The 12729-nt window shown below is 43.9% G+C and overlaps 1 protein-coding gene across 1 annotated transcript; it reads right to left on the reverse strand.

The window, feature by feature from the left end:
- Window positions 1-360: 360 nt before the first annotated feature.
- Window positions 361-7088, reverse strand: PLEK2 (pleckstrin 2; the record flags this gene model as incomplete). The annotated part of the gene is made up of 7 exons (XM_010164957.1): window positions 7041-7088; window positions 4265-4429; window positions 3115-3296; window positions 2307-2398; window positions 1788-1975; window positions 1200-1301; window positions 361-444 (listed from the first exon to the last, which is right to left on the reverse strand). Coding segments are annotated over exons 1-7 (861 nt in total), but the record flags the coding sequence as incomplete, so codon positions are not given.
- Window positions 7089-12729: the final 5641 nt, after the last annotated feature.

A 12729-nucleotide genomic window follows, 5' to 3' on the forward strand; every position in this document is an offset into this window, starting at 1 on the left:
CAGTAGCAGTATGACCCTTAAGTGGTGGGATGTCAGCCCAGAAAGACCACAGCCCAGGAAGAATCCCTGCAGGAGCATGCTCCCAGACTGTGTGGGTACAGCAAAAGACCAATTCCAAGCAGAGTGCTGCCCCTCAGCTAAGGAAAAGGAATCTCACTGAGGAGAAGACAAGAGGGAAGAAAATCCTACAAGGACAACCTCCCAGGGTAAGGCCAGGGAGGTCTTATTCCCCAGGAAATGGACAGAGGAACCCAGAAGGATATTTGAGGGAGAGAAACATTTACAGTATAAATGTATTTTCATTATAATGTTTAGGTGTGTAAGAGGATTTCTGGGGGTAGTAACTCCCCACTTGCATACCTTAGTGGGGTCATAGTAGTGCAAAAAAGCAGGATCAGCTCTCAAAACAAATCTCCTCACCTTCCAGTTTTTCCTCTTGTGCCCCTGCAAAACAGAAGAATTAAAAGTTACCACCAGTAAATACCTTCTGCAATGGCCATTTTCCTGCAGGGTAGAGGGGGAACCTAAATAGGTACCAAAAAAAGAGGTGTTGGAGCCAATGGAAGTGGCTGTGTTGTGTTTTGAAACAGTGATTGAGTCTCATCTTGTTCGTAGCAAGGGTCAGAAATTAAACCTTGCAGACTAAAGGTGAGATCCTGTAAACAATTACTGCCAACACGTAGTTGTGCTCAAAGAAAACAGGTCTCACCACCGCCAGAGCATGCACGTGTACATGAGTGACTGCCCACAGGTAAACGCCCGCTTCATGCAGAAGTCAATCGACTCAGCTTTGGAATTAGTCTGTGGCCAGCAGAACGTCATAGCTGCTCACATGACCCGGATGGGAAAGGTTACGCCAGAAGAACAGTGGATCTGCTCGGAAGTGAATGTAACAGCTGTGGTGGTATTTGGAGTTTTGTGTGGGGCTTTTGCTTTTGATACTATTTTCTGTTTCAGTATACACTCAATATACACAAAATATCCAATTAATCCTGCCTAAGCTGCAAGTTCCATAGCTCACTTCTTTGTAACTAGATACTCTTCACCACATGATATCTGATAGTAGTACAGGTGGGCAAGTTAGGTCTGCTGGCCACAACACTCCACCCATGCGTGTATAAATCACATTTTTTCTCTAGGAAGCCCTAAGAGCTGCCATTTTTCTTGTTCCCCAGCGAAGGTTCAAAGGCTGTATTTACCTGTTTCACTAGGAATCCTTGCTTCACGATTGTGCCGCTTAATTCAGAGATGTTAAACTGTAGCTCTTCCTTGGAACTGGTATTTTTCTTACTGCTCTCAGCCTGCAAATAGGGAAAAGGGTTCCACTTCTTAATCTAAACACACTTTTAAGTACAAAGTTCTGCATTTTATTTTCCTTGAGCTGTTTTTAGCTATTATTTCCTGAGTAAATTCTACTCCATAGCCCTGCTGCTCAGCTTTGGAGGACCGAGACTTAAAAGCAACAAATTCCATCTGTAAAGCCTACACGTGTCCTGCGACCTTAACTATACAGCATAGCCTCCATGAAATGCAGACACAACACCTCACTTGAGGGACACACCCCTTTTAATGCCTAATTATGTAATTTGTAGATCCCTCCATATCCATGTAGTTATTTGTCTCCAGCAAAAGTGCAAGGGTTAGCACTTTTACAAGCCTAGTCTGTGTTTACTTTTGTAGCTTGCATTTTTTGTCTGGGGTTGCCTGCTGTGCATGTTCCCTTTACCGCTGCCCCAAATCAAGCGAGGGGCAGAGGAGGTGCCTCTGTTGGCAGCTGCATCACTTACAAACATGTACAATGCGGTGGAATCATCAAGGAACTGCTCGGAGAGGTCGCTGTAGCGCATGGCCTCGGTGCTGCGGGCTCCCACAGGCTTGATGAAGTTCTCCTCCATCAGCATGGATGCCAAGGTGACGGCCTCAAATCGTGACACAGCAAAGCTACTGGAGATGAGCCAGTCCACCAGGGCAGAACCTGCAGGGAGAAGGGTAGCTCTCATACTAAGACAACGTGCTATTCCAAGGCAAAACATGGTCTCCTGCCACACAGGTCTTCATTTGCTGAAGCATTTTGGCACCATCAGAAAGACTGTCAACAAAGTGCAAGATTGACAGAAAGCGTGAGGTCCTGTGTCTGCTTCCATATATCGAAAGAGCAGGAGAGAGAGGTGTCAGGGAGCTTGGCTGCACCACTACTTTCCACTAGGCCACAACTGATCCCACCATGAAGGCAGTACAGTAGCTCCCTCGTCCCTGCAACATGGCGTGTCAGATGTGAGGAAGCTCTTTGCCTGCAGCAGGTTTACCTGTGAAGGTCTCTTTGTATCTGTTGCCTTGCTCCAAATTGCGTGTCAACTTAATTCCAGTACTGCTGTCACACATTCTTGCCACTATGTGACTGTAAAAGAGAACACAGGACAACATCAGTGGAATAGAAAGACAGGCAGAAATTGCTACACACTTCTGTCAGTGCCTGGGATGTCCGAATGATTACCAACATAAAGGTGGGAAGCAGCCTCGATACTCCCTTAGCGGTTTTGTCGTTAAGTATGATACAGGAAAACGTCATTCTCCAAACAGCAGCACTAAACAAGTTGCCTCACATAGTACCTTTAGATTTAAAGCACTTCAAACTGAGCTGTAATCAGCCTCTATTTACCTTCTCAATGCAAATCAATTTAATGTCAATTTAATAGAAAAGATTTCTTAAGCAGTTCTCAGTTTCCTCTTGTTTAACATGATGCACCCTAAAAATCCTAGTCTGGATTCCAGTTATCAGCTATGAAAGCTCAGCAACATGGCATGAACAATGTCACTGCTCAGTCTTTCCCGACATTACAACTTCCAAGAGAATATATCTCTCCAATGAGAACTTTTGCAGTGGTTGAGGAAGGTCTTCAAGCCATCAGTGAGACGCCCATGCAGAACCCATATACTCCAAAAAATTATGGTTGCAGAAAAAGTGCATTCCCATGCCCTGGCCAAAGCGTGTGCAAACCTGGGGAATGGGAGTTGATCTGTGCAGAGAGGAGCTTCCCTTGACCCACCCCATCCATCAACTCAGGTGCTTTGCAAACTACAGCAATGGTAGAAGGAAAAACCATATACACTTACTGGAGGCTGATATTCTCTAGCAGTTTGAAAGAGTTCTTCTTTCTGTGAAGCTCTTGTACCTGTACTGGGTGACCAGCATGAATAGCTCCAGTGATGTCCAAAGCCCAAGAGTCTCGCTCCTCCCTGGAGCAACATTCAAGGAAATAATCTGTGTTGGTTTTTGTCTTTAGTTTGATGAGAAGCTGTAGAGAAAGAAGATCAAAACATCATTCAGCTATTGTCCTCTGCTTGCGTTTTGCTTCTTTTGGCGCTGGCCCAAGTGACACAAATAAGCCTGATATGGCATCCCACCTGAGCAGTACAGAGCAATTTTTGGCCAGAAGGATGGTGGGTACAACTCTGGGGTTTTTTTTGGCTTCCTCTCTGCCCCAGTCGCGGGATTTTCAGTTCAAAGCATGGTTTGCACGCATGGAACTTGAGGTACTCTAAAGAGAGCAGACCACCCAGACATTGGATTACATAGGAGTGTTCTGCTGACTAAGGAACTAGATCTCTAGTTCCTTAGCAACCACAAACTCTCACAAGGCTGTTTCTGCCCTGAGAAGTACCAAGATAGTCAGCAACTTCCAGAGTCATTTCCCTTCTGGCCCCACTCGGAGGAAGTCTGTATTGCCACTACCCATGGGTTAGCGGAGAAGCACAGGAGGCACTTTCCCTTCCAGAGCCCTCTTGCTGGAAACTTTCCACAGCAGTGAAGTCCCATTGGTGAAGGAAAAGAGAATCTGACCTGGCTGCCTGGGAGCACCCCATGGACACAGCCAGGGTTTAAGGCAACTACCAGAGTTGATAAGTTTCCTTTTTTTCCCCATCCTCAGATTTTATTGAGCTGTTTGTGTCCTCCCTCCACACACTCTTGGGCTGATGCATTTACACTTATTCTCCACTGTGTGCAGGGGGATAGAGGTTTTTTTGTTGTTGTTAATGGCTGTGACTCAGATTTGGGCACAGGGAAGAGCAAAGACACAGTGAGGGAGTTTATTGCTCACCCTGGTTACACACTAATGCCAGCTCGCTTTTGCCTGGGCCTGATTCTGGAAACACATGCCCCAGTGATATGGTTGCAATAATCAAAGTCAGGAGGAGAGCAATGGACCGGGGAGAAGTTAGAAAGTGAACATAATTGAGAAGGAATACATTTTTCCAGTCCTACCGGTCTGTTCTCATATTCCAGGCATGGACAAGTAATAGTGCAGCCATCCAAAAGGATCCTGCCCTTTGGAGAAGGCTCCTTCTTGCCTCCTTCAATTTTGTAATACAGCAGCTTATCCTGAAGTAGAACGAACCATCTCACTTTCCAGTTACGAACAATATGTCCCTAGAGGGGAAGAAGCCACATAGCTAACTTTAACACAAGCATTGAGAAATGACAGCATTTTGGTTTTCTTTTTCTTTTTTGGGGGGTGTAAAAATACCATACACTAATAGGAAACTGTATGAAAAGACACAAAGTCATAATAAATCCCGTGCTCCCTGAAATACACATTTTTAGTAAATGAAATAGTACAGTTCCATCAATATAAAGTCATGGAGCATAGAAAGGTGCTTTGCTCTTTCTCCAGCGAGGACATCTTTGCTGGCAAGTATTGTTTCTTGCAAAAGGTCCCATGAATTACCTCAAAGAGCTATCATATAGGTGCACACCTGCCTGCTGACAGCACCAGGCAGGAACAGGGCTAAAGCCAAAAATGCATGAGGGCTCTTGGAGACAAACTCCTCCTCTCTGGTGACCCTGGGTGGTGTCTGATGTGTTTTGTTCTTTCTCATTTTGATGTGGCTTTAGATGCCAAGTGGCTCTGAGAGCGCTTTGCTGGGTGAATTGGCTTTTCCTCCCATCCCCTCTTCCTGCTAATAAGTGGTTTATTTCTGTCCTACTTGCTTCCAACCTCCAGGGCTCCAACATTCCCTGTGCTACTGTTTCCTGTAAAGAAAATACACTTTTTAATGGCAAAAGATTGAATGAAGGCTGCTGTCAAACATCTCCTGGGCTATACCAGAATACAGGCAAAACCTCTTCTTCCCCTCTGTAGACAGCCCCCGGCTGTCTTTAGCCTGGCTGTATAGGAGAGCAAACTGAGGGAGGGCTGGCACGGACAGGCTCAGTCCTGTCTGACCATGTCAGGTCCAGCTCTGCAGTGCGAGGAGCTGACTTGCATTTCTCCAGGCGATGGAGCATTAGAGCCAGCAGGCGAAGAACTGGTGGAAGCTCTGACACCTGGGAGAGGGTGGGCATAGCTAGAAGAGAGGAACATGTAAGGTCCAGCTGTGGCAGGAATCAAAGTTCATTAATTTTCTATGACTAAAAGGGAAAACCAGCAATTTTCAGGAAAAGGTGGGGTAATGAGTCTCTAAAATCTAGGGCATTTTAGATCTAATGTCTTCTAGTCTATACTAAATACAATTTATCTAACTCAGGTTTGTTCTCTTCTTCCCTTTGCCTTCCTCAGTATTTTTTGCACTGGCCATTTTTCCTGAGATCATGTACTTTGCTGTGGCTCTTTTCTTTCCTTCTTGGAGATCACCTCTTTTTCAGGAGGTTGCCTTACCCTTTTTTCCTTTATCTTTACCCAATTTCCACACATGTACTTTATAATACATTCCAATACATAACTCAGTCAGTTATAATGCATTTAGGTCGCCTCCTTGCTTCTGCTCTCTTAAGAAAGCTCTGTGTTCTTTACCTGATCCCACCCCTTCCTCATTTTTTTCTCTGGATCTCTTGTTCCCTTCTCCCTCAGTTTCCTTTAGTCATCTTCTTTGTGGTCTCCTTCCTATCAAACTCTGCATCTCGGTGATGTAGTACAGACTGCTGGCAGTTACAGCTCAGTGTGCTGCCGATAACAACCTATTCCTCTCACCACTTGGTGCCTTGGCTTCCCACCTTGAATTCAGTAGTCACTTAAGAGCCATAAAATACAGCCATAGCCCAGATGGGAGAGCAGGATCTGGGACTGCAGAAGAGAGGATGAGGAACAGCTTGGGCCATGCAGCCCTTCTCTGCACAGAGCATGGTTTCCCATGGCCAGCAGCTGGCCAGGAGCCCTGCCCGGAGAGCTTCTGACCAGGATTACATTCATGTTAGCACCAGAAGCAGTGCCACGTACTCTAGAAAAGTATTTCCCAGGGCGTGGCCAAACTTTGCACAAATCTTTGAATCACATTTTTGTGTGCAATGAAGGACCATACCAGTCACTGAGACAGGGTCTTGGTCCTAAAAGCAGCTTGTGCCCCTTGCTAAGCTGCCATCTTGTGTCCCAGCTATGACTGACTTGGTCCTACAGGGAGAAGTTGGAAAGGCTGAAATCTGTGACACCATCTTTCAGCTCTTTTCTCCACATTTTGGCTAAAAATTTCTCACAATGCAGCTTAAGGGGCGTGGAATAAAGAAGTTATTTCAACCAGATTTCTACGTTTGTACTGCTCTGATTCCTTTCAAAAAAGACAGTCTGTTCCCCAGCCTCTCACATGAAGTGGGAAACCCTGCTCGGCTGGGTGGCTACAGAAGGCACAAACTACCTTAAGAGACTGTCAAAACATCTTCCCTCTCTCCATCCTCCCATGGCTGCTTCCAGTGCTGACGTGTAGCTGTTTGCCAGGTATTTTTTTATGCAGAGGTGTGCCCTAGGTGCAGACATACTGGCTTTCTGATACCTACCTGAGTAATCCTGATAGCTAATTCACTTTCCTCTGGGTAAATGCCAGTATGGGGATACTCAAGGGAGGGCAGTGAACACTTGCAGTTCATGCAGCTGCCCTGGCAGGCACCTGCCTAGACCTGGAGGAGCTCCTTTCCCAGGAGCAGGCAGGAGCCCCTCAAACCCAGCACCCAACAGGCTTCCTTGCTGCGAGCCCTGGTTCGATCCGGTACCTGCTCAGGGGCTGCTTCCACATTTGAACAGAACCGCGTGAAGGGGAACTGGAGCACTTACCCGTTTGACGAGGAAGCCCTCCTTCAGAACTCCAGCTGCTTCCTGCATCGTGGCCAGCAGGGAAGAGAGCCGAGCCCCGGACGAGAAGCACCCCAACCCTGGCAGCCTGTCCCTCTGCACGCGATTTGTTTAAGCTCATTTTTCTTTGTACCCTCCTCCTCCTCCAATGTGACACACCCTCCCTTCCCGGTTTTTTTCTCTCCCTCTCTTCCTACCTGTGAGACATTAATTAAACAGTGAGCTGGCTCTGATACATTACCTGCCCTCTGGGAAGGAAAAAAAAAAATAGTCTAAAAAGGATCTCAAAAGAATTTCACAGAATTTAGTATAGCAACAAAACCACCACTGAGCTGGTCAATATACACGGCCACATGATGACAAATCAGGTATTGCATGGGAGGGAGAAGCAGAATTATAAAACTGCATCCCTCGAAACTGAAGGCTAATCAACTCTAACACTTAAAAGTTCTCATCTGATAAACATATCTCATAGGAGTTCTACAGATCAGAACACCTTAGTTGTAACATATAGAATACTATGATTACAAGGAGACTTATATAAACTTCAAAATAATTTCTTTTGCTAGAAATTTATTTTACTGAAGAAGCCCCAAAGCACCTAAAAGCCCGCTCTACTTTCAGTGAACTCTGGGCATATAAACCAAGATTCTCTACTTAATATCCTAAATCCCTACGTAAACAACTGTTTGGGCTTTTAGTAAAGCAGTCTGATCAGCGAACACTGTGCAGTGACCTCTTGTAACTCCGAGCACCTCTGAAACAGAGCGCCTTCCTTGTGTCTGAACACAAGCTTAGATGTTTATTGCATTTCTGAAAACTTTGGCCATGATAAATCAGTTCGATAGATTTATCAGATCTTGTCCTGGTGAAATAAACTAGCATCAGTATTTCAGACAGCACTACTGTTCAGAAGTAATAGTCTTTGCTGTACTGTTAGCATTCCTCGACTTGTACCAAAATTGAGGTGATATGTGTGTGCAGAGCTAGGGGCTGTGATAAGAAACACCACTAACGGTATAACAAATAAACAAAAGCACTGGTTGCTATGTAAAAAGAGTCCAGAGTTCAGCGAGGCAAAGTGACTCAAGTATGTGTCAGGCTTCGCACACTGGATTAGATTACTGGTCACACTTTCATGTACCGAGGAAAGGAACAATCATTTTTTTATCTTTATACTATTTTTTTATAACTTTTAGCGAGGAAATGTAAGGCACCGAGTAAGGTATTCAAGCCTGACAATGTACTGGAGGTGACCCAGAGAACACTCCTGCAGACATCATGAGAAATGCAATGGGTGACTGAACGCTGCCTGAAGTTAGAGAAATCGGTTGTTGTACAAAGGGAAAGCAGGCTGGCTGAGATTTCAGAAGCAGCCAGCCCCTTGGGAAGTTACCTGCGCAGCGCCCACCGTACTCCCTTTGCCACTTTGGAAAAGGCAGGCGGCCACAGGCAACCGGCTGCGTAAGTCATATCCCAGTTCTGTTTGTTCTTCTGTCCACCTAAGTGAGTACAGTAAGTTTAACAGAAAATCAAGAAGAGTTTTTTGTTATAGGTATGCAATATTTTCAAAGATATCAGTGGAAATCTTTTTTTAATATTATTGTGGCCTCAAAGCAGAAATGAACTTAGTGTACTGCTTTTAATTTCAAATATAATCTCAGTCTCTGTGTATATACATAAATATATATAAATAAAAGTTGTACTCAGAAGCAGAATCTTGGGGAAAAAACCTGATGGAATCAGCAGAAAATAGAATAAATTTCAGCTCACAATGTTCTGCACATCAGAATTAAACTTGAGAAAAAAGAAGAAAGCTTGAGTTTAGGTACACAAGAGACATGATTACTGCACGTGTTTCCTGGACTTGTACTCTTTATATAACCAGCTCCAGGAATACAGTGTTCCACCGTTCAGTATTTGGGGTTTGACTTCACATTGTTCAGCTTGTTACTGCAGGCAATATATAACAAGGTGGGTGAGATAATTTCATGCTAGTGAGGGCAGGTAGAAGCTTGCAGGGGGCTCTCGTTTAGACAGTGATCTCAGAATTGCACCATAACCAGTCCTCACCGAAGATCTGAGTGAGCTCTTTTTCTCCAGCATGCAGACCACCCGCAACCCTGCAGACAGATCTTGGCAAAATTACCTTTAGCAACAAAGAATTTCATTGTCAGACTGTTGGTGAATGGTGAAGCAAACCTTGCCCTAGCTGGCCATTAAACTATGGGGTTTGTATCAACTACCTTTTATAATCTAGAACCTTCACTTTCTGCAATACTTTGGCTATTTATAACTGCCCTCCCCCCCCGACTCTCATTCTGTAGTTAATCAAGGCCAACAAACTGCCCCTATATTGCTCCCTGAGGCTGAGTAAATACAGATCTCTCAGACAGCTTTGTGGGAAAAGGCTCACGTAGTGTAAAATGAGTCAGTATTCACACACGGGCTGGGAAGGCAAGTGCTGGTGTTGAATGCTCCCAGCAGAAAAGGACATACTTTGAACCATATAAATCCAGGCAGCTCCAGAAGACTCCATCAAGTCTTCAAGTTTCAAGTCTTCTGTGGGACTTGAAACTCACCGAAATGAGGACTGTTTCCTCCGATTCATTTTAGAGTAGTGTTTTCTACATGTCAGCATAGCATCTTAAAAAAAAAAAGCTGTTAGGTGCTTGACATTTTTCCATCCAAAGTGACCCCAAACCACTTTATGTGCTATGGAATTTGCATTGGGAGGGTCAGGAAGAGCCAGCTGCAGGACCACAGGATGATACTCATGGTGAAAGGGAAGGAGCAGCTGTCTGAGTGCAGACTGCTATTTCAGCTGGCTGACCTGACAGACGTTGCTGGTACCTCCAGGTCAGGCCCTCGAGAAGCCACAAACAGCTGGTTAAGAGAACCTGCCCAAAGGACAACCCCCGTAATGTCACATGCTCTGCAATGCCCATCGGTAGCATCCTGTCACACCGGGGATTATATACACCCAGCTTTTCCAAAGCAGCTTCTTCAGATGCTACAACTCTGCCCTCCAGTGTAGGGCACCATTAAATACTTCGTTCCTTTAGTGGATTAGGGATGAAATAAGATGAAAACAAACCACATCAAAATAAAGAATGATGAAACGTTTCTAGATAAAAGTGAAAGATGACAAGTGTTCAAAAGTATTCTGGTGTAAGAGCATTTTTAAAATTAACTGTAGAAAGGCAGCAGTGTTTGAAAACAGTTGTTTAATTGTCTAGACTCTGGAACAAAAAACTACCAGAAATGAAACACCAAAGTGCAGATTCTGCTATGAAGAACACGCCAGCTCCACTGCATCTAAAAAAAGCCTGACGGACAGAACCAGAGAGAAAAAAGAAAGAAATTCTCACTGTATTAAAAACCAAACAAAGCACAACAACCCAAAGAAGGCAGAGCACCCCTTCCTTAGCAGCCACCATTCCCCCTCATCAGAAACACAATATTGGGCTGTGTGGTACTGGACTGAATACCCGACCTCAGCCAGTACCTCTGGTTTTGGTTGGGTTTTTTTTGAGGTGTTTTTTTTTTTTTGTATTAATGAGTCCTTATCAGATGTTGTAAGTAAAACTGTTTCCAAGCTGCCTGTCTTACAAAATTAATTTGGGATATGAAACTCAAGCTGAGATCCTCACAATTAACACATCAGGCCAAGCCCTGTCCACAGGTATACCCACACCTTTCCTTTCAGTTGACTACATGAGTGCAGTTGGAGGTTCTGACCTTGCAACTACAACTGAGTTCACAGGACAGTTGCTAATGAACTGCAGGAACACGCTGTCTCGCTTCAGCGACTCAACAGACATTCACACAAACCCCAAGACCCTTGCTTTAAGCACTTGGTAAGCAAATGCAGTTCCATGCCTACAAAATAGACTGGTTGAGATAGAACGTATCATCTCAACAACTTCTAAAGATCCCTAAGTCACAGCTACAACAACTGGTACAACACAGCCAAGGGCTTGGCAGGTTCAGCGCTCCCTTACACACACCTCGCTAACAGGCCTCAGAAGCTCCCATTTTAGACACCCTCCCAGCCACTGCAACACATGAGAAATATCCACTAAAGTTGTCTCGTATCTTTGATTTAAGCTTCTTGGTTAAAATTTGCTTGGGCAACAGGAGAGCCTGATTTTATCTGCCAAGGTAACAAGTAATTGAAATGCATTTATCTTAAGCTGCTTTGTTACCATGTTCAACTATCTCAGTCATTTTTTTCAGGCACTCAAAACTGAGAAAGAATCGCGTACACCAGCACGCTGAGGCTCTAATTAGAAAAGCTCCTCTGAACAACTTCAGCTACTGAACAACTTCAGCAAACTTTTTCCTAAGTTACTGACAGAAATGACACTCCCCTACTGGCACACCAAACCAGCCCTTAGAGATGATGCTAATGATAACCCCTTGATAGTGCTCCAAGGAAAGAGCCTGGCTCATTTTCCAGTGCTTTCCTCTCCAGCGTTACTTTGGCACACAAAGCACACGGTGACTAAGTTTTTAAATACTTTGTTCTTTGGGCCAAGTACCCACATATTGTATTTAATGGAAGTCAAATCACTGTTTTAGTGAAGGAGCAAAGTTGGAAGAGCTCTTCAAACAGGAAACTGACATCACAACTTCAAGCCATGACAAGGCTGTCATACGCAGCTTCTGAAAAGACAATTTGAGAAAATAACCATTAAAAAAAAAATGTTTCTTCATTTTGTGATTCAGGTATTTTCCAAAATCCTGCAAAGATTGGAAGTTACTTAACTTTTTTTGGCTTTGCATTACTATTAGAGTTGGGTACATGCGAACTTCTCTGATAATCAAGCATGGATTGCAATACATAACGCTCTTTGTGAATGCCTTTTGTGGCAACACCACATAGCAACGATACTGCTTGTACTGTGGCCTTACTAAAAATTCCTACCTAAGGCTCAAAGTCTCATTTTTCATGCATTTTTCTTCTAGTAGCACAAAATACTAAGAAAAAAGGAGATGGGCAATATGGGACATGGCAATAAAAAAAGGTATAAGTATGTTTAAAAAATTAGCAATTTGGAAAGGTTACTTAAACAAGAAAAACTCCTCCCCCAAATTCCCACAGAGAAGGAAAACAGGACTTTCTTTTTTTTATATATACTCCAACATGGAAAGCACATCTTATTTCTCTTCTTCAGAGAAGATAAACAGGTTGTTTCTAGAGTGAATAGCTCAGTCAGTGGAAACCAGATTCATGGTAGGCAGAATGAAAGGTCATGCAGCGGTGAGCTCACAAGACAGCACTGCCTATTTTGAAGTACGAGTTCATTAAAGCTCTGGCTATATTCACCTATAGGAGTAAAGTGCAACTATATGTGATTTTCCACTTATCAGCTATGTTTATTGGAATAGCAACAAGCTATTTTCAAAGTTTTCAAGTTCTCAGTCCCTAAACACAGATGATAAACAAAGGAAATGCTCTGTTAAACAAGTCTTCGTCAACAACCTTGCAAGAAAAACATTTTGTTCCATTCATTCTTGGCTTGATTTAAAGTAAACAAAGGAAAGCCCTTTCAATGTTAAAGGGGAGTCACCCACTGATCATACCCTTCCAGGTTTTATATTCACAGTGCTCTAGGCCATGTGACAAAAGAGGGGGGTTGAAAAAAAAAAATTTAAAAAAAACTTG

This window comes from Antrostomus carolinensis, unplaced genomic scaffold (genome assembly GCF_000700745.2).
Source record: "Antrostomus carolinensis isolate BGI_N321 unplaced genomic scaffold, ASM70074v2 scaffold18830, whole genome shotgun sequence".
Classification (NCBI taxonomy): Eukaryota; Metazoa; Chordata; class Aves; order Caprimulgiformes; family Caprimulgidae; genus Antrostomus; species Antrostomus carolinensis.